Source organism: Mustela putorius, unplaced genomic scaffold (assembly GCF_011764305.1).
Source record: "Mustela putorius furo isolate JIRA1106 unplaced genomic scaffold, ASM1176430v1.1 tig00000145_pilon_pilon_pilon, whole genome shotgun sequence".
In the NCBI taxonomy this organism is placed as follows: domain Eukaryota; kingdom Metazoa; phylum Chordata; class Mammalia; order Carnivora; family Mustelidae; genus Mustela; species Mustela putorius.
This window is the reverse complement of record NW_025421294.1, coordinates 4,919,722-4,947,143: the sequence shown is the minus strand read 5'-3', so window position 1 is coordinate 4,947,143 and position 27,422 is coordinate 4,919,722. Positions and strand designations below refer to the sequence as shown.

The 27,422-nt window shown below is 39.0% G+C and overlaps 2 protein-coding genes across 4 annotated transcripts in view; one reads left to right on the top strand and one right to left on the bottom strand.

Annotated features, from left to right (window-relative positions):
• Positions 1 to 15,416, bottom strand: part of SGTB (small glutamine rich tetratricopeptide repeat co-chaperone beta) — a 45,549-nt gene extending 30,133 nt beyond the window's left edge. For 2 of the 3 annotated variants that reach the window (XM_013062475.2, XM_013062476.2), the window contains exons 1-4: positions 13,585 to 13,706; positions 12,105 to 12,162; positions 5,060 to 5,163; positions 339 to 408 (exon numbers count right to left, since the gene is read on the bottom strand). In XM_013062475.2, the coding sequence (XP_012917929.1) occupies positions 339 to 408; positions 5,060 to 5,163; positions 12,105 to 12,162; positions 13,585 to 13,659 (307 nt within the window). In that variant the 5' untranslated portion in view covers positions 13,660 to 13,706. Of the gene's footprint in view, positions 1 to 338; positions 409 to 5,059; positions 5,164 to 12,104; positions 12,163 to 13,584; positions 13,707 to 15,278 lie in introns of those variants that run through there. The other variant, XM_004764535.3, reaches the window with a different exon arrangement.
• A 111-nt stretch (positions 15,417 to 15,527) lies between these two features.
• The window catches only part of NLN (neurolysin), a 96,498-nt gene continuing 84,603 nt past the window's right edge, over positions 15,528 to 27,422 (top strand). Inside the window, exon 1 of the mRNA XM_004764537.3 lies at positions 15,528 to 15,733. Within this exon, the coding sequence (XP_004764594.1) occupies positions 15,693 to 15,733 (41 nt within the window). The 5' untranslated portion in view covers positions 15,528 to 15,692. The remainder of the gene's footprint in view (positions 15,734 to 27,422) is intronic.

Genomic DNA, 27,422 nt, shown 5'->3' with positions numbered 1-27,422 from the left:
TATTTTCATCTCTTTAAACATAAAAAAGAATTTGGTATGCTGGAGTACACATAGCAAATTCAGTTATAAGTAATCTCCTTTAAGTGACTTGTTTTCCAGGTCTTATTCACATCAGATCTGCTTCTCTTGGAACAAGACACAACTATATTGCTCACAAGCCATTCTATGTTTCTAGGTTTTTTCCCCATCACATTTATTTCTGTTTCACAAATACCATGTGGCCTCATGACAATCCAGGCTTGGCAGTGTAAACCAGAATCTTATCAACTGACAAAGTCATTTTCTCCAGAGTTTCAGAAAGTTTTACTAAATAAGTAATTTCTTTATGAAATTCTCACCTTCATCTTTTAATTGGTCAGCTTTTCCCACATCTTCAGGCACTGAGTTTGAGAGAGGCAAAACGTCATTCTGAAATTAAATAAAAATCAATGTATTTCCATTTAGCTACATAAAAAAGAGCCATCCCACAGAACCATAAATAATAATGAATAACCTGCATTACAGTAACTCATCTGCAATTACATGTGATGAAATTTAACTTGTAAATAAAAAGATTAGAAAGAAATAGGCGAATAGTCCTCTCACATAATTTTATTAGAAAAATGACTATGTAGAATTTTCTCTAGAAGATAATGGGCTACTGTGAATCAAAGTTTTTTATTTGCTTTACCTAGATCAAAAAATCCTACTTCATGCAGAACAAATATAAGTAACCAATATACTTAAAATACTATAACCATGAAATAAATTATACTGTGGGTAATGGAGATAAACTGACTATTTACATTTATGCTACAGGTTTATTGTGTATTTTATTGACAAATACCTTTTTAGTGAATGGAAATGCTTTGTTGTTTTAAATGAACATGCTGCTGAAAATAAATTCATTATATTTAAAAATAAAAACAGGATATTTTGTTATCCAAATTAGATATTAGGTATAGTTGTGAAGATTTTTTTTCTGAAATTTCTAATAAATTCTATTAAATTCTGGTAAAATAAATAGATAACAAGTATACAAAGAATAGGAATAGAAATATATTCAAGAAATTTTTTTTTATATTAGTGAAAATCTTGAAACACGTTTAATATCTAAGGAGATAGCCCACTAAGTCAAATTCACAGTTTACAAAAAGAGCACTAATAATATGATCCTATTACTTAAATACGTGCACACACACATATACATGCACACAGGCTAAAAAACAAAGACAGGAAAGGTCTAAGGAGGTAAAATTTTCAGTCTCTTCTTTATATCATTCCATGTTGACCGAATTTTTTAAAACAGTGGACATATATTAATTTCATCATAAAATAAAAAAACAATGTAAATTTCCTGTTTTCAGTAGCTACTACCATCCTCAAACCTCCTTTGCATTTATAGGGTTCAAACCAAAGGCACAAGCAGAAATATCTTGAGTGGCACCAGGAAAATAATGCAATTTTCCATTTTTGAAAGATCTTTTTAAAATTGTGCTGCTTTTATACTTGACTCTGAAGTTCATGAGTAAAGCTATAGTTTTCAAGAAAACATAATTTGTAGCTAATGTGCCTATGTACTACATTTAGAATATACCCACCAGGTTCTTTGTCTTGTCTAAAGTTTCAAGGAACTTGATAATTCCAACGTTCAAATATACTTCCCTAATTACACACAAATTTTCACAAGTATAAAATCATTCATCAAGTACATGAGTTGTTCTTATATTTTGTAATCTTTCTCTACTAATCAGTTTTTCTAAGCATAAAGTATCAGAATAAAATGGAATAAAAAATAGAGTTAAAATGGGAATCCTTGTAACTAGAGGTCACTACTTAAAACTGACTACGGTCATAGGATGTAAATGTAGTTCAAGGACACAGGACTGCACCGCAGTACTTGCTATCAGGGTTTCTTCTATGACACATCTTCTAACAAGCCTGGGCAGTTAATGCATGGGGAAAAAGTGGCTTTTTCGAGTCACAAAAAATGGCATATTGATAAATGGACTCTAATCTGCTCTGCCTTCTAAATCCTTCTGAATTATTTTATTTATTTTTTTTAAAGATTTTATTTATTTATTTGACAGAGAGAAATCACAAGTAGATGGAGAGGCAGGCAGAGAGAGAGAGGGAAGCAGGCTCTCTGCTGAGCAGGGAGCCCGATGCGGGACTTGATCCCAGGACTCTGAGATCATGACCTGATCCGAAGGCAGCGGCCTAACCCACTGAGCCACCCAGGCGCCCCCTTCTGAATTATTTTAATGAAATTGCCACAGTTCTATATCTTTTAAAAACTAATTCTTATATTCATTGAATACATTTGAGCAGCCATAATGTAGGGATGAGGGTTATCTACTTTATATAAAGGACTGAATCCATTTAGTATAGAAACTTAACTCCTAAAACTAAAATGATCAATGTAACAACCAAGGATACTTAGACGAATAATTTCTTTTTTTCTGAAGTTTTTAATTCCAGTTAGTTAACATACAGTATTATTTTAGTTTCAGGTGTACAATATAATGATTCAATAATTCCATACTTTACCTGGTACTCATCGTAAGTGTCCTCTTTAATCCCCATCACCTGTTTCACCCATCCCCCCCACCTTCCACCCCTTTAGTAACCCTCAGTTTGTTCTCCCATCCAAGTACTAACCAGGCCCGACCCTGCTTAGCTTCCGAGATCAGACGAGATCGGGCGCGTTCAGGGTGGTATGGCCGTAGACTCAGTTTGTTCTCTATAGTGAAATCTGTTTCTTGGTTTGTCTCTCGCTCGCTCGCTCTCTCTTTTTTTTTTACCCTTTGCTGTTTGCATGTTTCTTAAATTCCACATATGAGTGAAATCATATGGTATCTTTCTCTGACTTGTTTCGCTTAGCATAATACCCTCTAGTTCCATCTATGCTATTGCAAATGGCAAGACCTCACTCTTTTTTATGGTGAAATAGAGACATAATTTCTTTAATTTTAACAATTTTGATGCTGCTTTAGGCAAGTTTTAGACTCTCTTTGAGGTACTCTCCTAACAAACACGTATGTGATGAAGTTGCTGCTGTTAAATAGGAATAACAAAGAATTAATACCACAAATAACACTGTGCAGATACACAATGCAGCCAATTCCAAGAAATTATATTCTAAAAATAGTAAGTAAAAAATTTTTACAATTAAATATAATCATAGGGAAACAGTGAGAGAGAAAGAAAACAGAGCCCTATTTAAACAGAGCGCAAAAGTCAATTTGAGTCTCCTGAGAAGTAAAAAAAAAAAATTCTGATCTCTTTAATATGAGGTGAACAGTGACAGGAGCTAAGGAATGAGCAAATCCAAGTGTTGTCTCAAGCACAAGCATCTTGGGCATCTAGGACTTAAATAAAGTCAGCTTCAACCATGGGCATATCCAGCCACTGCAATGGGGTTCCCTAAGGAGGCCAGAAGCCCAGACAATCACAGCAACCAAAGCAGAGCAAAGGGGAATTCTAGGATGGGGGGCACAGAGACATGTCACTATCTCCTTACATCTTTGTCATATAATTAGTATTGATCTGTCTGATAACCGCATTGTTCTTTTTTCCAAGTATAGAAAGATGGAAGATAATAGTGCCAACTTGCAATCTTCACTGCAATTCTCAGAACCTCTTCCAACAAGTTCTAGAAGCAGCCAATGTGGTAGTATCAGCAATGTCCCTGCCAGGCTGAAGTATACACTACATGCTTCGGCTTTTCCCCTGAGTTCCTCATTTTCTACCGAAGCTTGAATACAGAACTAGAATAACAAAAGGAGTTCACGAGGCACCAAAGTGTAATGAAAAAACACATGGGAGGTCACCCCGGGACCCTAAAATCAGTAACCTTAAGATTTTTCAGACAGTTGAAGGGATGCGTGGGTGACTCAGTCAGTAAAATGTCAGACTCTTGATTTCGGCTCAGGTCATGACCTCAGAGTTGTGAGACTGAGCCCCACATCAGGCTCTGCACTAGGTATGGAGCCTACTTAAGATTTTCTCTATCCCTCTCCTTCTACCCCTCACTGCTCCCTGCTTACACTGTCTCTCTACAAATCAATCACTGAATAAATAAAACTGTCTTTAAAAACATTTTTTTAGGGCACCTGAGTGGCTCAGTGGGTTAAGCCGCTGCCTTCGGCTCAGGTCATGATCTCAGGGTCCTGGGATTGAGTCCCACATCGGGCTCTCTGCTCAGCGGGGAGCCTGCTTCCTCCCTCTCTCTCTCTGCCTGCCTCTCTGCCTACTTGTGATCTCTCTCTGTCAAATAAATAAATAAAATCTTTAAAAAAAAAAATTTTTTTTTAGGCAGTGTTATGGTCCATGTTCCCTGAAAAGGCCAGAAACCAGAGACCATTATAAACAGTTCTTGAGAGCAGGGATATCAGAAAACTTGGTTTTTGGCATTACTTTTGCACAATGACCCTGCAACTTCCCCTGTCTTAAAGAGCCCTATCAATGGTCAAATTTTATGAAATCTGCTTCAAAATGATGATTCAATTCCTAATGAATCTACTTCTACATAGTTGCTTTGTAAACAGGAAAATTTTGTTTTTAACTTGTATTCCATGTCAGAAATCTAAAAATGCTCAGAGACTAAACAGGACTTAAAAAGCAACTAAGACATATCATTAAACATAAAAGAAGGTGAAAGGATGTGAACAGCTACTAATATGGAAACCTAAAGCACGTTAAAAGTTTTATTTTAGGGGCGCCTGGGTGGCTCAGTGGGTTAAGCCGCTGCCTTCGGCTCAGGTCAAGATCCCACGATCCTGGGATCGAGCCCCGCATCGGGCTCTCTGCTCAGCAGGGAGCCTGCTTCCTCCTCTCCCTCTCTGCCTGCCTCTCTGCCTGCTTGTCATCTCTCTCTGTCAAATAAATAAATAAATAATCTTAAAAAAAAAAAAAAAGTTTTATTTTAGGTCCCAAATCATCTCTATGTGGACTATCTACCTTACACCTAGGAAGAAGTTAGTTACCTAAAGTCTAGCCCCTCAAATGTTAACAACCCAACATTATTATTGTAGTCACACTTAAATCAGATACTAATGAGAAAACAGTGACAGCTTACCTTACAGAAGGAGTTGGTGAACATTTCTGTCAAAGGCTGTGAAACTGCTAGATGGGTATCTTCTGGGCTGATTTTAAAAACTGTCTCCAAGCACTGAATTGCAACTTGAGATAAATTTGAATAGTGAAAAAAAAATTAGCAACCTAAAAAAAGAAACGACCTTTTTTTCTGGTAGAAATCTGCACTCTGTGCAATCTGTGGTAATTCAGTATTTATGATCACAGAACATAAGGAAAAACTAAATGGTTCAGCTACATAGAGATTTCTGTTTATAGACTAGCTGCTAAGGGAAGACAACTTGATTTCTTCTTCCTTACTTAAGGAAAAAATGTTACCTAGAATATAATTTCTCAATATAGCCATTACATCATATTCTTATTGAATCATGTTATTAACAACAACGGACTCCTCTCTGCCAATATCTGATTAACCACCTTGAATAAAACAAACAAAAAAGTCTTCTTTTTCAATGTGAGAAACAGAATTCTCAACCTGACCAAAAGAGTAACAGAAACAAAGTGGCTGGTATATTTACTTATGTGAAGATAGGTGGACTTTAAAAAAATTCATTCATGCCTGCAAATTTACCCCAAGCACCTACTATGTGCAAGGTGCTTTCCTAATACAACAGTTAATCGGAAGATAAAAATTGCTACCCATGTGATGAAGCTTTCGATTAAGAGAAGAAGGCTGACAAAAACAAAAATACACAGCATGTTAAACAGTGAAAGGTGTGTCATCTGCATTTGTTGTATGACAAGATAACTGATATGGCCAGGGTACAGACAGGGTGGAGAGATACGGTGGAGATTATGCTAGAAAGCAAGTCTGTTGTTGGATGACAAGGTACCTTACATAACGTTCTTAAAGAATGTGCACTTCCCACTGTGGGCAAGTAGAGAGCCATTAAACAATTCAGTAACGGAGAATAATATAACTGGATTTGTGTTTAGAACTAAAAGTCTGGTAGGAATGCTGAGAATGGATTAGACATTAGAAAGGATAAGACACAAGGCTTATCCTCACAGAGACAGTCTAATGTGGGAGACAGTTAAATGCACGTAATACAGCATAACAAGTTCACTAATAGAAATATGTACCAGCTACATAACAGAGTAACGGAAATGACCCCTCCAATCAGGGAGTGTTCCCACCTAAGTGATCTAAACAGACAAGCAGTCCAAACCAGGGCAATTACAGGGAAGAAAGATACCCTGTTGTTTCTACAAGTACTCACAGAGGGAAATGGTGGCAGCTTTTCATCTTGGGGATGCTCTCCTTTGAAAAGGAATTCTCTCCTGGCTCCCGAAATGAGATTGTAGCCCAAATGTTCAGTGTACTTCCAGACAGTGTGGAGGAGATCCACTTATATTTGTGGATAAGTTTTATTATTATCTGTACTCTATATACTTAAACTAAAAACAACACAAAAGCAATTCATTCACTTCTCTCACCCCACTCCTCACCTCTGAAACCACCAATCTCTTCTTTGTGCTTGGTTTGTTTATAAGCTTCTATATATAAGAGAGATCATACAGTATTCATCATCCTTTGTCAGATTTATTATAGATTCACTTATATTTGTATATGACTTTTTAAAAGATACATTATGTATTAACTGTGGTCCTGAGAAAAATATACCTCTATCATAAAAGAAATGAAAATACTACTTTCTCTATCCAGAGAACAACTGTCCTTAGAAAAGGGACTGAATAAGCAACAAGTTACCAAGTATAAAAAGTCTGAGTGTCTTTTACATAGAACATAATCCACTGTTTGCCCTTTCTCATTCTCTCAATTTCTATTCTTGCCAAGCATTTGTTCTCAAACTTCAGTCCTTACCAGCACTAAAAACACTCAGCCACAAAGAAACAGGCTCCCATTGCCATGATGACAGTTAATGTAAACAATAAACAATAATCATAATGGTAAATGTATATGTGTGTTTATGTGTATATATTTATTCTTTTTTTTTATTCTTGATCAGTATCTTTCCTCCCTGATCAGACTTGTCATTGCCTTTACTGTGGCCACGTCGCTGGTACCTGTTTCTTTTATTGAACTTCTCATGCTACATTTCATATGTTTAAATGTCTATCTCCCACATTAGACGGTCTCTATGGATAAGGACTGTATCTGACTCATCTCTGACATTAACATATCTGGCAAATAATAGGTGCTCAATAAATTTAATCTACATCTATGTTTACATTGGAAGTAATAGTTTAATTACAGAGGAAATAACAACAATACAACCTGTAGAGAAAAGCACTTCTCTCCTTCAAAACATTAATGCACAGACAAGGGAAAAAGGGATAGTACACAACCAAGCCCTTAACCAAAACCCAGAGTATGTAACTTTACTGCTAAATACTGACAGGTGCAAAGTCCATGTGGTACCTAAGGGATTTTTATGCTCTATTCTGTTGAGGCAATTCAGTCCAGCTCCTTTATCTCTGCTGTCACTAATCTTAAAACACAGATCTGGTACATACTAGACACAATTAAATATCATTAAAGGAGATATCTGTTTTGTCTTAAACACATTATTTGGTGTGTGTTTTTTCAAACCACTTTACTGAAGTATGGTTGACATGCAAAAAGCTGTTTATATATAATGTCTGAGCTTGGGGATAAGTATACACCCATGAAACCATTACCACCGTCAAGGCCAGAGACATATTCATTGCCCCCCAAAGTTTCCTCTCACCATTGTTATTATCATGCATACGTATGTAGTAAAAACACTTAACCTAAGATCTACCTTCTTCCAAACTTTAAGTACAGAACACAGTTAGTGATAGACACTGGGCAGACTAGTAAGTTCCCAGAACTTAAATATCTTGCATAACAGAAACTTTGTACCCTTTGACCATCTCCTATTTTCTCTTTCCCCAGCATTAGCAACTGTCACTCTACTCCCTGATTCTAAGATTTTGACTCTGTTAGATTCCCTATATAAGTAAACAGAATTGTTTGATAGGTAAACCCCACTGCCAAAGTGTTTAGCCTTAATGATGATTTGGTTGTAGAGATTGAGGCAAAGGCCCAACTGGAATGGGTTCAAAAAAGAATAGGAGAGAAATTAGAAAAGGCAAGTATAGACAGCTCTTTCAAAGAGTTTTCCAGAAAAAGGAACACAAAAACGGTAGGCAGTAGTTGGGATGGGGGTAAGGGTATGACAAAAATTCAGGATTACCTCATTACCATTTTTCATCCAGTTAAAAAAAAAAAATCAAATAACCTAAGTGCAATAATTTATCTTTTACTTCAAGATTCACTTATGAAGCAAGGATTATTACATTCAGTCTTCCTTTCAGGAGGTCATAGTCAGGAATAAGTCATACAAATATAAACAAATACTGTATATAATTATTGTTCTACTTTAACAACAAACATTCTGCATTTGGTACTGATGAGGAGCAGGGCAAATGAAGAGTTCTATTTAACACTACCATATCCCATTTCAAAAGCTGCCATATGTTAGCTACATGCCTTCCCTGATTCTGATTCTGATTCTCTGGACGAATCTATCAGATGAAGAGGAGGCAGACAGCTTCATCTAACAGACTGAGAAGTTAAGATACAGATCAACTGAGTGATAGGCCCAGGATCACCAGGCTCAATTCATCAATTCAGTTCAACAAATATTTATTGAGCACCTACTATGTGTCAGGCACTTTTCTATATGCTTCAGATATATCACATAGTGAATAAAACAGAAAAGACCCCTGACCTCTTGGGACTGACATTTTGGGGCAGGGGTGGAGAGGTAGGCTATAAGCAATAAAAAGTAGAGCAGGGTAAAGAGATCCAAATGCGGAGAGCAAAGCAGGGAAGCAGGCTACAGACACAAGAGCACCCAGCATAGGCCTCATTCAGAAAAGAGATCCTACAAAGACTCAAAGACAATGAAGGTATTACCATTTTCTGAAGTAGTAACAATCCAAGCAGCAAAAAACAACTATAGCACAAGCTCTTAGGAAAGAGGAGGTAGTGTACTCAGAGTTAGGAAGCTAATTTGGCTCAAGTCAAATGAGAAAGGCAAAGAGTCAGTGAACAACACATCACAGAAGGCCAAATATATGAATTCTTTAAAACATGACTAAGGAACATGAGGAGTCACTGCAAGATTTTGAATGGAGAAATGACAGAATCTGACATACTCTGTTTTACTTTTTAAAAATTTTTTAAAGATTTTATTTGTAAGTAATCTCTCCACCCAACATGAGGCTTTAACTTACAACTCCAAAATCAAGAGTCGCATGCACTATTGACTGAGCGACCCATGCGCCCCTGACACACTCGGTCTTGAAAGATCACTGGTGGCTGTGTTGGGAATATTCAACAAAGCTGCAAGAACAGACCAGTTAGAGGCCACTACGTTAAAACAGATGAAAACCACCTAATTCTACCCAGGGTGACATCAGTGGAGGTGGGAGGAAATGGTAAGACTCTAGAAGTACAGCCAACAGGATTTACTAAATGATTAAATGCAGAATCTGAGAGAAAGAAAAGAGTCCAGAATGCTGCCCAAGTTTTGGGCCTAAGCAACTGAAAAGAGAGAGTTGCCATCAACTGAGATAGGGAACAGATTTTGGGTGGGAGGATCAGGAGTTCAGTCTTGGAAATATTCAGTTTGAGATGCCTATTAGACATAGAAGTGGAGATACCTAGTAGGCAGTTGGATATAAAAATCTGCAGTTCAGAAGGAAAGTCTTGGTTGAAAGTCAAGAAATGGAACGATATCATCAAAAAACTGAGTATAGAGAGTGAAGAGAAGAAGTTCAAGCATTGGACCCTGGACACTTCAGGTCAGGGAAAAGAAGGGAAACTAGTAAAGGAGACAGATGGAGCAAACAAGGAGATAATAAGAAAACTAAGAGAGTGTGAGGAGGTAGCCTGAAAGCCAACTGAATCAAGTGTATGGCAGTGGCCTCGGGGTGTGGGTGAGATGAGGGAGATCATCAGCTTTATCAATGGCAGCTAGTAAGGCAGATGGAGACTGAGAACAGACCACTGAACTAAAGAATCCAGAAATCACTGATGACCTTGATGAGAACAGTATGGGCAGAAAGACTGAGGTTAAGGCCTAACTGGAATGGGTTTAAAAAGGAATAGGAGAGGGTGGGGCCTGGGTGGCTCAGTGGGTTAAACCTCTGCCTTCAGCTCAGGTCATGATCTCAGGGTCCTGGGATCGAGCCCCGCATCAGGCTCTCTGCTCAGCAGGGAGCCTGCTTCTCCTCTCTCTTTGCCTGCCTTTCTGCCTACTTATGATATCTATCTCTGTTAAATAAATAAATAAAATCTTTAAAAAAAAAAAAAGAATAGGAGAGGAATTTTAAAAAGCAAGTATCTACAATTCTTTCAAAGTTTTCCAGCAAAAGGGGAAGATAATCAGAGTAGGCAATAGTTCGGAAGTAGTGGGGTAATATGGCAACGGTAATTAGCTGTTGTTTTTGCTTTTTTAAGAAGGGAGAAATAATGAAAAGTATATTCTGATATAAATGATCCAGAACAGAGGGAAGTTTGCTGATGTAAGACAAGAAGGGTAGAATAACTCGAGCGATAACTCGGAGGAGGTGAGACAGGATAGAATCAGATTCCATGTGTCAATAGAGAGGTTTCATTTAGAAAAGACAGTGGATAGTTCATCTACGGTGTCTTAGTCTGTTTGGGTTGCTCTTACAGAACACCATAGGCTAGGTGGCTTATAAACAACAGAAATTTATTTCTCATAGTTCTGGAGGCTAGTAAATTCAGTGTCTAGTGAAGACCTGCTTTCTGGTTCCCAGACTGTGTCTCTTCACGGTGTCCTCACATGGTAGAAGGAGCAAAGGAGCTCTCTGGGGTCTCTTAGAAGAGCACTAACCCGATCATGAACACCCCACCTCCTAATACCATCACAATGGGTTAGGTTTCAACATACGAATTTCAAGAAAACACAAATATTTAGTCCATGGCATACTATGACCATATCTGGGCCGACAGGCAGAGTGTGTGAGGATATAGATGCTGGTGTGCGGATAGATGGGGCAGGGGGAGTCTGTGGAAGTTGTCTTCTTATTACTTGAACTTTCTTGGTGAAGTAGAAAGCAAGGTCAGCAACTAAAAGTGCACACAGGGGAGGTCATTTGAGGGTTTGAGAAGACAGGAGAAAAAGTGTTAAAGCAGTGGTCTAGGAGAACAAAAGTATGCATGACCTTGGAAGAGACAGTATCATTGCCAGGCAGCATTAAACATCCACTTGAGGCTCATGATCATGAATTCAAAGAGGAACCAATTGGCAAAGTTGTATGGTTTGCTCCATCTATACACAGTCACATGGATATGAACACAGAGGTGGTGGAGAGCTGAATTTTTAAAAGGTCAGGTTTTGCAAGAAAGAGAGAGATATACAAGGGCATGAACATAATGATGAACCATGGAAGAGGGTGTGAAGGGTAAGGGATCAATAGACTGGAGATACTCATAGGGTTAAAGAATTATTGGGGTAGGGATTCTAAAGGGAGTGAGCTGCAAAGACAGGCAGTGCTGGTCAGAATGTGAAATGTTTACAATAGAGATGGTGGAGAGAATGCAGTTTCAAAAATGAGAAGGTCCAGGGAATAGCTCCTCACCCTTGGCACTACTGACAGTTTGGACTTTGTTCTTGGAGGACATACTGTGCATTACAGGACGTTTAGCAGTATCCATGGCCTCTACTCACTTGATGCCAGTAATACCAGCCACTCAGTGGTGACAGTCAAGAATATCCCCAAACAAAACCACCTTGAGTTCAGAACCACTAGTCTAGGGTACGGCCCTGTTGCTCAGTGGTTGAGATCACTGGAGGACAAGCAGGTCAAGGAACAGAGTGCTGAGAGAACTGAAAGAAACACCTATGAGGTCATCGCAAGTGCCAAAAATTCAGACAGATTAGTATTAGAGAGAGTGACAGGGAGCAGGAGCACATGAAACCAGATGTCAGTAGATGACAACAATTAGGAGTGGGTGATATTTTCTGATGAAAAAGCTCAAAGGTGATAAGACTATAAAAACTTACCACTACGGTAAGGCTGGTACGAGAACTGAGGCTCCTCTTCTAGGGCTTTTTTAAATGTCTAGAAGGTGGGCAGACTTCACATGATTTCATACTCAATTAAATTAGACTCACAGAGTCAAAAATAGGGGTCGGTCAAAAACAATTGGCACCATTTCTGGCTGCCATATATAACAAACAGCTGAAGGCACATATTTTTGGCTGAAGGCCATCCTAAAAATAGGACATAACATCTTGATTTTTTTAAAAAAAAAAACCTCAATTTTCTTTCTGATCCTTAGAAATATGTATTATACTGCCTTTGATTAGAAAAAAAAAATCTTCTATTAAATGACTGTATTTATCTGTTTGCTACTGGACAACCATAACCAATGTTTTCTTGAGATAATCAGTCACCTTTACCTTCACATAGTTTAACCACTAAGGAGGACAAAAAGATCTTAATATGAAATGAACCAACTGCAATGTTCTCCAACTGTGTGTCACCTGCTCCTCTCACTGCCACCTGGAAAGACAGTGTCTTACCAGATTGCAAGCAGATTTAGAGCAAATGCCCAATTTTCATCCCCACCTCTTAAAAGCAATGGAAGTGCTTACCAAAAGCACTTCACAATGGAGGTGCTTATTGAAATTAATAGAGGTATCCCCTTTATAGGAGAAATAATTTCAAGATGGCAAAATCAAATTGTATGATATCTATTAAATTCTCCCAAACGTACTGTCTCATTGCAATAATTAAGTCTTTAGGCCAAAGGAAGCTACACTCATTGAACCTCCACAAGCCTATCTGCAGAATTCTACCTTTTTTTAGGGTTATACTGAATTTAAATTTTATAATGCATAAATGTGAAGCAGAAAAGATGGTGTTCAGGGAAACACGTGATGCTATCATCCAAGTCCTGCTCAACTTCACAGATTACCAAGTCTAATATTTAAAGCTCACACAAACAACAGTGAAATTCTCTGATTTTCAAATCCCCAAATAGTAAGTTATCAGAGCTTAATTGTGATGCAATTATTACACTTTTATCTATTGCTTTTATGATGACTAAGGTATTTTCAGGTATTGATTCTAAACGAGATGCTTTCCTATTAGGAAGAGACAAGATCTTCAGAGTAAAAACCAGGATTTAAATCTCAACTTGGCCACATTTCATTGTTATGTCACTTAATCTATCTGGTTTCATTTCATTTTCTGTTAAGTGAGGATAATACTAACTTAACAGTTACTGTAGAGAAAAAACTCCCTACGGTATGAACAACATAGTTCTGACACATAACAGTTGTTCAATAAATGAACAATTGTCCTCATATTGTGCTGTTAATTAAAACAAGCCTCAGAAAATGGAAACACAATCTCTCTTCTTGAAAGATCAATAAAATATCTTAATTTTGTTATAATAGATCACAAGGTCAGACTTACAGTTATTTTAGTCTTTGTTTACAATCATAACACAAATTAACATGAAGAGCAGGTGCCTACCTTCCAAACTTTCTTGTTCATCTGAAGTATAAGCATCCATCTGACTTTGTTCCCGTAAGAAACGAATAACAGCATAAACTAAGTGCTTGATAGATGACATTTTAAAAGCTTAAACACTTTTCCTTGATAAGAAAAAGGAAAACAGTGACCTAAGTTATGTTAAAGAATTGGTCAGGAAGGTTATAAATAAAAAGATTATAAATTACACAGAAAGTAAAAAGCAAAAACAAAACTTTTATTACCTTCATTCTTGTTTTTATTTTTTTTTTTTTTAAAGATTTTATTTATCGGGGCGCCTGGGTGGCTCAGTGGGTTAAGCCGCTGCCTTCGGCTCAGGTCATGATCTCAGGGTCCTGGGATCGAGCCCCGCATCGGGCTCTCTGCTCAGCAGGGAGCCTGCTTCCCTCTCTCTCTCTCCCCACCTGCCTCTCTGCCTACTTGTGATCTCTGTCTGTCAAATAAATAAAATCTTTAAAAAAAAAAAAAAAAAAAAAAGATTTTATTTATCTATTTGACAGAGAGAGATCACAAGCAGGCAGAGAGGCAGGCAGAGAGAGAGGAGGAAGCAGGCTCCCCGCCGAGCAGAGAGCCCGACGCAGGGCTCGATCCCAGGACCCTGAGATCACGACCTGAGCCGAAGGCAGCGGCCTTAACCCACTGAGCCACCCAGGCGCCCTCATTCTTGTTTTTAAAGAGTCAGGAGAACACAAAGTATTGTTATGGTAAGGTATTACATATTTTCACTTATACCCAGTAGTATTAAATTATGTTAAAACCTGCAAAAGTAAAATCGTCCTCAAAACATGTAGAACACAAGCTCAGACACTAACTGAATATCTCAACTGTATCTTAACAGCATGTATAGTACAGATACAGATCAGGATAGGAGAACAGATACAGATATAGAAATCCCCAAAAGGCCTCAGTACTAAGTTCAGGGAGATTTCATACTGCTGACTCAGAAGCTCGTCTAAAATGACCATCCTCCTCTATTTCATTAGATTTTTTAAAAATGTATGTATAATTTACCCTGCATCAACTTTTGTAGGCTTAGACTGTTATTTGAGGAGGAAATACATTAATGAAAGGGTGTTCAACCACTGAATGTCATTCTTAATAAAAATGGTATTTCTTTTTTAAACAAGACATGTCGGAAAATCATTGCCTAAGTCGATGGATACTCCACACCGACCAACGCTATCTGCAGTAGCTGTGCTCTCGTGGACAAGCTGGAAGCTCCCGGTCATGTTCATTCACATGGAATACTATCGCATCCAAACAGTGGCGCAGGGCCAGCCGGCCTTAATGGCTTATTTCCACTAAATCGCATCATCCATCTGTTCCCCAGGTTCCCTAATCCAAAGCCAGGGTGTGGTACCCGCCGCCAGGATGTTTATTATTTCTGGGCTTATTTTAAAGGCGAGCCCAGTCTTAGGGTTGCAAGTGCTAAATAGGGTCCAAGGCAGAAGGTGGGGGAAAAAAGAAAGAAAGAAAAAAAGAAAGAGGGGAAACGAAGATATTCAACCTCCTCCAGGCTTCTCCCCCTTCTTCTCCCCAGAGGACATCGACCTCCTTCTCCCTCCCTTCAGTACCCGGGCCTCGCTTTGGCCCAGACGGGGTTTGCTGCGGGTGCGCGGTGCAGGCCCCAGCTGGGGCGGTGGGAGACGCACCCATCCCAGACAGAAGCCCCTTACCAGGCGAGAGGACGCGACACAGTGGCAGCGGGCCTGGGGGCGTCCGTAAGCCGGTACGCCCGCCCCCTGGTCCTCCGGCTTCAACCTGGCTCCGGATGGCAGCACTGCCCACGGTCGCCCAAACTTCCCCGGCTCCCAAGCCGCCGCCGCCCCTCAGCCCACCCGGCTGCGCGCTGGGCTCCCGGCCACTGGGTCTCGCCAGAACCGCCCCCCGGACGGCGCAAGGCGCGCGGGGCGGGGCGCAAGTCGGAGGGGCGGGGCCGAGCTGGGCGCCGGCGTGGGGCTGCCGCACGTGGGAGGGCGCGGACAGGGCCGGTCGCCGCTGCAGCTGTTGCCTCCTCCTGTAGGCCGCCTCTCGGCTCCCCCACGCGAAACCGGAGGACAACGCGCCCGCGGTCGCCTCTCGGCCGTCCCATGATCGCCCAGTGCCTTTCGGCTGTGCGAGGCCTCCACAGGTACCTCCCGTGCGCGGGTTAACCTTGACTGTGGGCCGGGCGTGGTCCGGTCTGTGCCGGGTGCCGGTGCTCAGCCTTTCCCGAGCGCACCCCGCGGACGCCCCTGAGACTTTCATCCCCGTGGCCCGCATGCTCTACCAGGACGGACACCTGGCGGGGGCACTTGGGGCCACCTTTCCCTCCTCCGCTCCCTCGGGAGGACATTCATTCCCTTTGTTTGGGAGTGTCTCAGCAGCAGTCCGCGAGACTGGTCGCAGGCCTGGCCCAAAATGAATGCAGAAAGATGGTTCGGATAAGAAAAGCATTTGACTTCTGTCGCGCATCCAGAACTGCAGACCCCTTATGAAAAGTGCCGGCAGCTGTAGACTCAGGAATAGCGATCCTAATTTGCCCCTCGCGCATATGATTAGCATACAAATCGTTTAACAAACGCTCACGTGAAACCGATATGGTTTTGCTGCTTATCTCCGTCCATGCTCTCTAATTTCCTTTTTATTTACCTCTTTCCCATAAAACATTAGGCCTCTTGCTGGGGCAAATGGACTTGGCCCAAAATGGAGGAAATTTTTGCTAGGACACGATTTTGGGGCAGCCTCAGCTGCTGTTTTGGATTGCTTCCTAGCTCCCAAGCCACACCCCTCTGCCAGAGACCAGTAGCAAGATGGTGAGAGAATTAAATTCTTTGCACGGGTGCACTGGATGGAGTGGTTTTCGGAAACAATGCCTCTTCCACCCCTATCCCCAAATCCAGCCTGGAACTGTAAATCCTAATGACGGTCCAACAGAAAAAAAGGAAATACGTGTTTCTTCCTAGATACTTACAGAACTACTTTGGAAAATGTTCATCATTTGAGCTTTTTGACAGTTTTCTATTGTATATGACCACTTATCTGTGTGGAGCTTTGTGTTGCTCAGTCCCTGTAATTATGGCGCAAACAAGAGACAGTATTATAAAGAGTTAATGTGATGATTTTTATCATATTTCACACTGTCCTTTTAGTCTGCAGACTGCAAGTGATACAGCTTCAAATGCAGCCATTTGTTGGGACAAATGAAGATACATAATGCAGGTGTGAGAAGAGAATAAATTCTGTACAAGACAGCGCTTCTCAGACTTTTTAGTCTTAGTACCCTTTTACCTTGCAAAAATTACTGAGGACCTAAGAGCATCTGTTTATGTTGGTTATAACTCTCCATATTTACCATATTAGGAATGAAAATTGAGGGATTTTTAAAGTATTAGTTTATGTAAAAAAAAAAAAAGGTAATAAACTCATTACCTGCACCAATAACATTTTTAATGAAAAATAACTTTTCCAAAACTCCTCCAAAAAAATCCATAAGAAAGTGGAATTGCGGTTTGGTTTCTTTTTTTCCTTCAGTTTTTGTGGGTTTTTTTATGGTTGTAAAATATACGTAACATAAAATTTGCCATTTTAATTATTTTTAAGTGCACAATTCAGTGACATTAAGAACATTCACATAGTTGTACAACCATTACCATTACCATTACCATTAACCATCTCTAGTTCTTATTCATCATCCCAAACCGTAACTCCTCCTTACATTCTTTCCCATCCCTGGTGATCACTATTCTTTCTGTCTTTATGATTTTGACTGTATTAGGTACCTCATACAAGTGGAATCATGCAATATTTATTTTTTTGTGACTGGCTTATTTGAGTTAGCGTGTCTTTAAGGTTCATCCCTGTTGTAACTTAGGTCAGAATTTTCTTCCTTTTTAAGACTGAATAATATTCCATTGTTATCAATATACCACATTTTGTTTGTTTATTCACCTGTCCATGGTCATTTGGGTTGTTTCCATCTTTTGGCTGTTTTAAATAATACTGCTATGATCACAGATGTGCACAAATCTGTTTTTGAATCTCTCCTTTCAGTTCTTTGGCAGGTATATTTAGAATTAGTGGATCCATATGGTAATTCTGTATTAAATTTTTTGAGAAACCTCTATGTTTCCCATAGCACTTGGACCATTTTACATTCCTGTCAGCGGTGAATAAGAGTCCCATCTTCTCTATATTTTCTTCAACATTTGATTTCTCTTTTTGTCTTTTATAAAAACTATCCTAGGAGTGGCATTGTTTCACACTTGTGCAAAACAAATGTGTAACTTTAAAAAATTAAAATAAATAAATAAATAAAATGTGTAACTTAACAGAAAATAACTGGATTCTTACATCTCCTTCTGCATTTGATAGGTTACTTTTTTGTTTTGGTTGAAGAAGATAAAGAAACGTCTACCTCTCACTTATATGTAGTTGGAGAAATGGGAGTATTTAACAGTTTTTTAAAAGTGATCATGGATTTAAAAAAAAGTGATCACTGATATGCACTGATATTTATATCATATCAAAGTTTCACAAGTAGTTGTTTAAAGATGAGTTGCATTGCAGAATATGAAATGATCAATGTACTTTTCTTATTCTGTTACATTAAAATACATGTGTCTTGGGTTTTTTGTTTTTTGTTTTAATTTTTAAAATTTTATTTATTTCTTTGACATAGACAGATCACAAGTAGGCAGAGAGGCAGGCAGAGAGAAGAGGAAGCAGGCTCCCTGCTGAGCAGAGAGCCCGATGCGGGACTCGATCCCAGGACCCTGAGATCATGACCTGAGCCGAAGGCAGAGGCTTTAACCCACTGAGCCACCCAGGCGCCCTGTCTTGGGTTTTAAATGGATCTTTTAAATGGATTTTTTTTAAAGATTTTATTTATTTATTTGACACAGAGAGAGAGATCACAAGTAGGCAGAGAGGCAGGCAGAGAGAGAGAGGAAGGGAAGCAGGCTCTCCGCTGAGCAGAGAGCCTGATGCGGCGCTCCATCCCAGGACTCTGGGATCACAACCTGAGCCGAAGGCAGAGGCTTTAACCCACTGAGCCACCCAGGTGCCCCTTAAATGGATTTTAAATAGATCTTTTACACATACATGATTTTCTAATATCAAATATTGGTTACTTGGAAAATAGCAGTACACTGTGTTATACAGATCTTCCTGCTGTTGACACATTACATTATACAATATCATATCGTATTCCTTTATATCATCTACCCCACCATAAATGGCTTGAAGTATTAGGAAGCTGGGCAACTCACAGTGGCAGATACAGTTTTCAAAATTGTAATTTTCATTTGAAAGCTGAAATTTTGTCATTGGTAACAAATACTATCAGTTCCTCGAAGTGACAGTCTGACTTTGTTACAATTTTACGAGAACTTCTGCTGGATACTTTAGTCTGATCAATCATAGCTTTTGTCTGTCACTCGTCTTTTCAAGTACAAATAATGTTCCACGAGAAAATCAACTATTTCAGCTCACAATTTAATCACTTGCGCAGTGCTTTTGGTTTGAGCAACCAAATTTTCTGAACAGCCCTTGTGCTCAAGTATACAGCAGAAGTGCTTTATGCATACTTTGCCACACATATCATTCAGTGATTGAGATTTAATAAAATTAAATATTTTACTATTTAATGAAAGTGAAATTGACATTTTTAGCATGAGTCAGTGGCAGTGAAGAATATGATGACTGCTTAGATTGGTGCCACTGCTTTGACATCTTCAAAGGGGCCAACAATTACATCTACCATTGCTTCTTACCATCACTACAAATATAGACTAATGAAAAAAGTAAATAATATCATACCATTATCATGAAGTACAACTTGAAATGCTCTCAAGGACCCCTCCCCATATTACCACCTGCAAGGACTGCAGAATACACCTTAAGAACCACTGATATGTGTTACTCACATTCTTTGTATATGCATGGAAGAAAATAAATATAAGCCATGAAATTATTATCTTATTAGAAGCTAGTAGCCAACCAAATATATCAACTGGTTTTTTCATTAACATATAATCAATTATTAGCCCCGGGGGTACAGGTCTGTGAGTCATCAGGCTTACACTCTTCACAGCACTCACTATAGCACGTATCCCCCCCCATTTTTATATTTTATTTTTAAATTTTTTATTAACATATAAAGCATTATTTGCCCCAGGGGTACAGGTCTGAATCGGCAGGCTTAAACACTTCACAGCACTCACCATAGCACATACCCTCCCCAGTGTCTATAATCCAACCACCCTCTACATCCAGCAACCTCAGTTTGTTTAGTGAGATTAAGAGTCTCTTATGGTTTGTCTCCCAATCCCCTCTTGTTTCATTTTTTCCTTCCCTACCCTCCAAACCCCCACTTTGCCTCCCAAATTCCTGATCCTGATCCCAGGGAGATCATATGATAATTATCTTTCTCTGATTGACTTATTTCGCTCTGCATAATACCCTCTAGTTCTATCCACGTCATTGCAAATGGCAAGATTTCATTTGTTTTGATGGCAGCATAATATTCCATTATACATATACATATACACACACACACACATACATACCACATCTTCTTTATCCATTCATTTGCTGAAGGACAGTCTAGGTTCTTGACATAATTTGGCTATTATGACATAGCTGCTATAAATATTTGGGTGCATGTGCCCCTTTGGATCACTACATTTGTATCTTTAGGGTAAATACCCAATAGTATGATTGCTGGGTCGTAGGGCAGCCCTATTTTCAAGTTTCTGAGGAACCTTCATGTTATTTTCCAGGGTGGCTGTACCTGCCTGCATTCCTACCAGCAGTGTAGGAGGGTTCCCCTTTCTTTGTATCCTCACCAGCATCTGTCATTTCCTGACTTGTTAATTTTAGCCATTCTGACTGGTGTGAGGTGGTATCTCAGTGTGGTTTTGGTTTGTATTTCCCTGATCCCGAGTGATGTAGAGCGCTTTTTCATGTGTCTGCTGGCCATCTGGATGTCTTCTTTGCAGAAATGTCTGTTCATGTCCTCTGCCCATTTCTTGATTAGATTATTTGTTGTTTGGTTTTGAGTATGATAAGTTCTTTTAGATTTTGGATATTAGCCCTTTATCTGATATACCATTTGTGAATATCTTCTCCCATTTTGTCAGTTGTCTTTTGGTTTTGTTGACTGTCCTTTGCTGTGCAAAAGCTTTTGATCTTGATGAAGTCCCAATAATTCATTTTTGTCCTTGATTCCCTTGCCTTTAGTGATGTTTCTAGGAAGAAGTTGCTGCGGCTGAAGTTGAGAGGTTGCTGCCTCTGTTCTCAAGGATTTTGATGGATTCCTTTCTCTTTCATCCATTTTGAGTCTATTTTTGTGCGTGGTGTAAGGAAATGGTCCAGTTTCATTTTTCTGCAGGTGGCTGTCCAAATTTTCCCAGCACCATTTATTGAAGAGGCTGTCTTTTTTCCATTGGACATTCTTTCCTGCTTTGTCAAAGATTAGTTGACCATAGAGTTGAGGGCCTATTTCTGGGCTCTCTATTCTGTTCCACTAATCTATATGTCTGTTTTTGGCCAGTACCATACTATCTTGATGAAGACAGTTTTGTAATAGAGCTTGAAGTCTGGAATTATGATGCCACCAACTTTGACTTTCTTTTTCAACATTCCTCTGGCTATTCAAGGTCTTTTCTGGTTCCAAATAATTTTAGGATTGTTCCATTTCTTTGGAAAAAAAAAAAGAATGGATGGTATTTTGATAGGGATTGCATTAAAAATGTAGATTGCTTCAGGTAGCATAGACATTTTCACAGTATTTGTTCTTCCAATCCATGAGCATGGAACATTTTTACATTTCTTTGTGTCTTTCTCAATTTCTTTCATGAGTACTTTATGGTTTTCTGAGTACAGGTTCTTTGCCTCTTTGGTTATGTTTATTCCTAGGTATATTAAGATTTTGGGTGCAATTGTAAATGGGATCAACTCCTTAATTTCTCTTCCTTCTGTCTTCTTGTTGGTGCATAGAAATGTAACTGATTTCTGTGCATTGATTTTATATCCTGACACTTTACTGAATTCCTGTACAAATTCTAGCAGATTTGGAGTGGAGTCTTTTGAGTTATCCACATAAAGTGTCGTTTCATCTGCATAGAGTGATAGTTTGACTTCTACTTTGCTGATTTGGATGCCTTTAATTTCTTTTTGTTGTCTGATTGCTGAGGCTAGGACTTCTAGTACTATGTTGAAAAGCAGTGGTGGTAATGGACATCCCTGCCATATTCCTGACCTAAACAGAAAAGCTCTAAGTTTTTCTCCATTGAGAATGATATTTGCTATGGGTTTTTCATGGATGGCTTTGATGATTTTGAGGTATGTACCCTCTATCCCTACACTTTGAAGAGTTTTGATCAAGAAAGGATGCTGTACTTTGTCAAATGCTTTTTCAGCATCTATTGAGAGTATCATATGGTTCTTGTTCTTCTCTTATTAATGTATTGTATCACATTGGTCGATTTGTGAATATGGCACCAACCTTGTATCCCAGGAATGAATCCCACTTGGTTGTGGTAAACCACAAGTATTGTTGGATCCTATTGGTTAGTATATTAGTGAGAATTTTTCCTATCTGTGTTCATCAAGGATATTGGTCTGTAATTTTCATTTTTGATGGCATCTTTGTCTGGTTTGGGGATCAAGGTAATGCTGGCCTCATAAAATGAGTTTGGAAGTTTTCCTTCCATTTCTATTTTTTGGAACAGTTTACAGAGAATAGGAATTAGTTCTTCTTTAAATGTTTGGTAGAATTCCTCTGGGAAGCCATCTGGCCCTGGGCTCTTGTTTATTGGGAGATTTTTGATGACTGCTTCAATGTCCTTACTGGTTATGGGTCTGTTCAGGTTTTCTCTTTCTTCCTGATTCAGTTGTGATAGTTTATATGTCTCTAGGAATGCATCCATTTCTTCCAGATGGTCAAATTTGCTACATATACTTGATCATAATATGTTCTTATGCTTCTTTTTATTCCTTTGGTGTTGGTTGTGGTCTCCCCTATTTCATTCATGATTTTATTTATTTGGGTCCATTCTCTTTTATTTTTGATAAGTCTGGCCAGGGGTTTATCAGTCTTATTAACTCTTTCAAAGAACCAGCTCCTAGTTTCATAGATTTGTTCTACCGTTTTTTGGGTTTTTTTTTTTTTTTTTTTTTTTTTTTATACAACTTCATTGATTTCTCCTCATATCTTTATTATTTCTCTTATACTAGATTCAGACTTTTTTTTGCTGTTCTTTCGCCGGCTCCTTTAGGTGTAGGGTTAGGTTGTGTATTTGAGACCTTTCTTGTTTCTTGAGAAAGGCTTGTATCGCTATATGTTTTCCTCTCAGGATTGACTTAGCTGTGTCCCACAGATTTTGAACAGTTGTGTTTTTGCTATCATTTGTTTCCATGAATTTTTTCAATTCTTCTTTAATTTCCTGGTTGACCCATTCATTCTTTAGTAGGATGCTCTTTAGCGTCCTACTTGTGATTGAGTTCTAGATTCAGAGCATTTGGTATCAAAATATGCAGGGAACGATCCCAGCCTTTTGGTACGAGGTGAGACCTGATTTCTGACCCAGGATGTGATCTATTCTGGAGAATGTTCCATGTGCATTAGAGAAGAATGTGTATTCTGTATTTTGGGAATGGAATATTCCAAATATATCTGTGATGTCCATCTGGTCCAGTGTGTCATTTAAGGCCTTTATTTCCTTGTGGATCTTTTGCTTGAATGATCTATCCATATCAGTGAGGGGGGTGTTAAAATCCCCTACTATTACTGTATTATTGTTGATGTGTTTCTTTGATTTTGTTATTAATTGATTTATATAGTTGGCTACTCCCAGTTAGGGGCATAGATATTTACAATTGTTAGATCTTTTTGTTGGAAATACCCTTTGAGTATGATATAGTATTCTTCCTCATCTGTTATTAAACTCTTTGGCTTTAAGTCTAATTTATCTGATATAAGGATTGCCACCCCAGCTTTCTTTTGAATTCCATTAGCATGGTAAATTATCTTCCACCCCCTCACTTTAAATCTGGAGGTGTCTTCGGGTCTAAAATGAGTTTTTGCAGACAGCATATTAATGGGTTTTGCTTTCTTATCCATTCTGATTCCCTGTGTCTTTTTTTTTTTTTTAAGATTTCATTTATTTATTTGACAGAGAGAGATCACAAGTAGGCAGAGAGGCAGGCAGAGAGAGAGGAGGAAGCAGGCTCCCTGCTGAGCAGAGAGCCCAATGCAGGACTCAATCCTAGGACCCTGAGATCACGACCTGAGCCGAAGGCAGGGGCTTAACCCACTGAGCCACCCAGGCGCCCCTCCCTTTGTCTTTTGATTGGGGCATTTAGCCCATTTACATTCAGGGTAACTATTGAAAGATAAAATTTAGTGCTTCTGTATTGCCTGTAAGGTGACTGTTACTGAATATTGTCTCTGTTCCTTTCTGGTCTACTACCTTTAGGCTCTCTCTTTGCTTAGAGGACCCCTTTCAATATTTCCTGTAGGAGTGGTTTGGTGTTTACAAATTCTTTTAGTTTTGTTTTTCCTGGAAGCTTTTTATCTCTCCTTCTATTTTCAGTGATAGTCTGGGTGGATATAGTATTCTTGGCTGCATGTTTTTCTCAATTAGTGCTCTGAATATATCATGCCGGTTCTGTCTTGCCTGCTAGGTCTCTGTGGACAAGTCTGCTGCCAATCTAATATTTTTATCATTGTATGTTACAGACTTCTTTTCCCTAGCTGCTTTAAGGGTTTTGTCTTTGTCACTGAGACTTGTAAGTTTTACTATTAGATCACAGGGTGTGGATTTTTATTGCTTTTGACGGGGGATCTCTGTGCCTCCTGGATTTTTATGTTGTTCCCTTTGCCATATTAAGGAAATTCTCTAGAATAATTTGCTCCAGTATACCTTCTGCCTCCCTTTCTCTTTCTTCGTCTTCGGGAATCCTAATTATTCTCATATTGTTTCGTCTTATGATAACACTTATATCTCAAATTCTCCCCTCGTGGTCCAGTAGTTGTTTGTCTCTCTTTTGCTCAGCTTCTTTATTCTCCATCATTTGGTCTTCTGTATCACTAATTCTCTCTTCTGCCTCATTTATCCTAGCAGTAAGAGCCTCCATTTTTGATCACACCTCATTAATAGCTTTTTTGATTTTAGTTCTTTTATTTCTCCAGAAAGGGCTTTTATTTCTCCAGACAGGGTTTCTCTAATATCTTCCATGCCATTTTTCAGCCCAGCTAGCACCTTTAGAATCATCATTCTGAACTCTAGATCTGACATATTATCAATGTCCATATTGATTAGGTCCCTAGACTTTGGTACAGCTTCTTGTTCTTTTGTTTGTGGTGAGTTTTTCCACCTTGTCATTTTACCCAGATAAGAATATATGAATGTGAGAATAAAATACTAAAAGGATGGCAAAGATCCTAGAAAAATGTATGCTAACCAAATCAGAAGAGACCCGAAATTAGGGGGTGGGGGGAGAAAGGGGATAAAAAGAAATTTAAAAAAAAAATTTTTTTAATTAAAAAGAAAAATATATATATGTATGTATTAGACAGGTGATTAGAACAGAGCCATCCTTTTGATTTGGGGTGTATTTTGGTCTGTTAGAAGAAACTACCTCCCTAAATTTTAAGGAAAGAAAAACATATATATATATATATATATATATATATATATATATCCCAAAATAAGGGTAAACACGATGAAGGGATGGAATATGACTGTAAAGATGAAAATTAAAAAAAATTCTAAAAAAGGAATTAATACAATAAATTGGTTGGAAAAAAAAAAAAGAAGAGAGAATTTTCTCAGTCTGGAGACTAGCACAAAGCCCTGTGCTAGATTTAGAGTATATTTTGATCTATTAGAAGAAATTGTATCCCAAAATTTTTTAGAAGATAAAACCTATATGTATCAAAAAATAAAGTTAGATACAATGAAGAATAAAATATTACTATAATAATGAAGGTTAAAAAGATTGTTTTAGAAAGGTGTTGTTAAGATAAACTAGTTAAAAAAAAACCATTAAAAGAGGAAAGAGGATATCAAACGCCTTGGCCATAACAGCAGCTACCGCTTCACAAAACAGCATACGCCACATGTTTACCTTCAACACTTGTCCAGTTTGCCGATCTTTTTCCACACAGTAACAGTTATCATAGAATTCTGTGAAAGTAGTTGCGAGCTCATAGATATAATCACAGAGAGTGTGATATCCTGGGAATAAAACCTGTCCAAAGAATGTAATCCTTCTTTGAACACTGTGTTTTTACCAAAAATAGCCATTTAACACTATTTGCTTTTTTACAATCATGCAGATACAAAAATAAGTAAAGGAAATTTGTCAGCGAAAAAAAAGAGGAAAGAGGAAAAGTTTTAAAAATTATAATAAAAAAATAAAATTAAAATAATTTAATTAACCTTGCAAGACTAGAGAATCATGGGAGAAAGCCATGAATTCCACGCCTTGTTTTCCCCTCCTGTGGAATTCTGCTGTTCTCCTTGATCAGTGAGCTTGGTCTTGGCTGGATGTCCTTGCTGATCTTCTGGGGGAGGGACCTGTTGCTGTGATTCTCAAATGTCTTTACCTGAGCCTGAATTGTGCTGCCCTTGCTGGGGGCGGAGCTAAGTAATCTGCTCAGATTCGCTCTTGGGAGCTTTTGTTTCCTGAAAGCTTTCAGTAGAGCTGTGGAGGATGGGAATGAATGGAGTCCCGAAAATGGCGGCCTCCCAATCTCCAGCCTGGAGGAGACGAGAGCTTAGGGCCCCACTCCTCAGTGTGCCCTCAGAGAAAAGCGGTCAATCACTCCCATCTCCCTGGTCTCCGACCATGCTCCAGGCTCACTCGGCCTGTGACCAACATTTCTGTTTCTGGAACACAGCCCCGTTTGGAGTCTCCAAACCGAGCAGATTCCTGCCGCTCTGTTCTTCAGCGGAGGAAGGTGGGTCTTCCTGGATCTGCCACTTGTGGGATCCCTGCTCAAACAGCAGTGTCCTGACTGTGCCACAGAGCAGTTTAAGGTATCCCTGAGCTGAGAGCTCACTCCCTGGCTCCGTCTCTATAGCCGGCTTCCCTGCTCCAATACCTGGGTGCTCTGCTACACTCAGACACCCCTGATCCTTCTGTGACCCTGCGGGAACTGAGACCAAACTGTCTCTATGAGGGTTCCACCCCCACTTAGCCTCTGGAATGATGTCCCTCAGTGGAGAAGACTTCTAAAAGTTCGGATTTTGTGCTCCACTGCTCCACTGCTCACTGGGAGCCGGCCCCTCACCCCATGGTCTGTCTTCCTGTTGCTTCAGATTCACGTCTCCACATATTCTACCTTTCAGAAAGTGGTCAATTTTCTGTTTCTAAAATTGCTGCTCTTCTCTTCAATCTCCTGTTGGGTTTGTAGGTGTTCAGAATGGCTTGATAACTAGCTGAACTCCTGTGACCTGATATCATCTCAATCTGCTACTCCTCCACCATCTTGCCTTTATTTCTTCTATATCAATTATTTTATTACGTAACAGCATAATATTAGTTAATCAACATATATAACTGTAGTAGTCATTAACTCACAGCACTTGCGAGTGCCTTAATCACAGAATCTTTGTTTCGAACTGTGTCCTCCCCAAAATATTCAGTACTAGACAACATGGAAGGCTTTGGGTGTTCTCTAGATATATTTTTCTGTTTCTTCCTACACTTGGGAGTTCATTTTAGCGTTTTAAGAGTAACTAGGTTTTTATTTACTGACTTAAGGATTTCTTTTGTGTTTTTCTGTTGGCAGAGCTGCTATAACCCCTTTCCAAAGCCAATTTGACAGT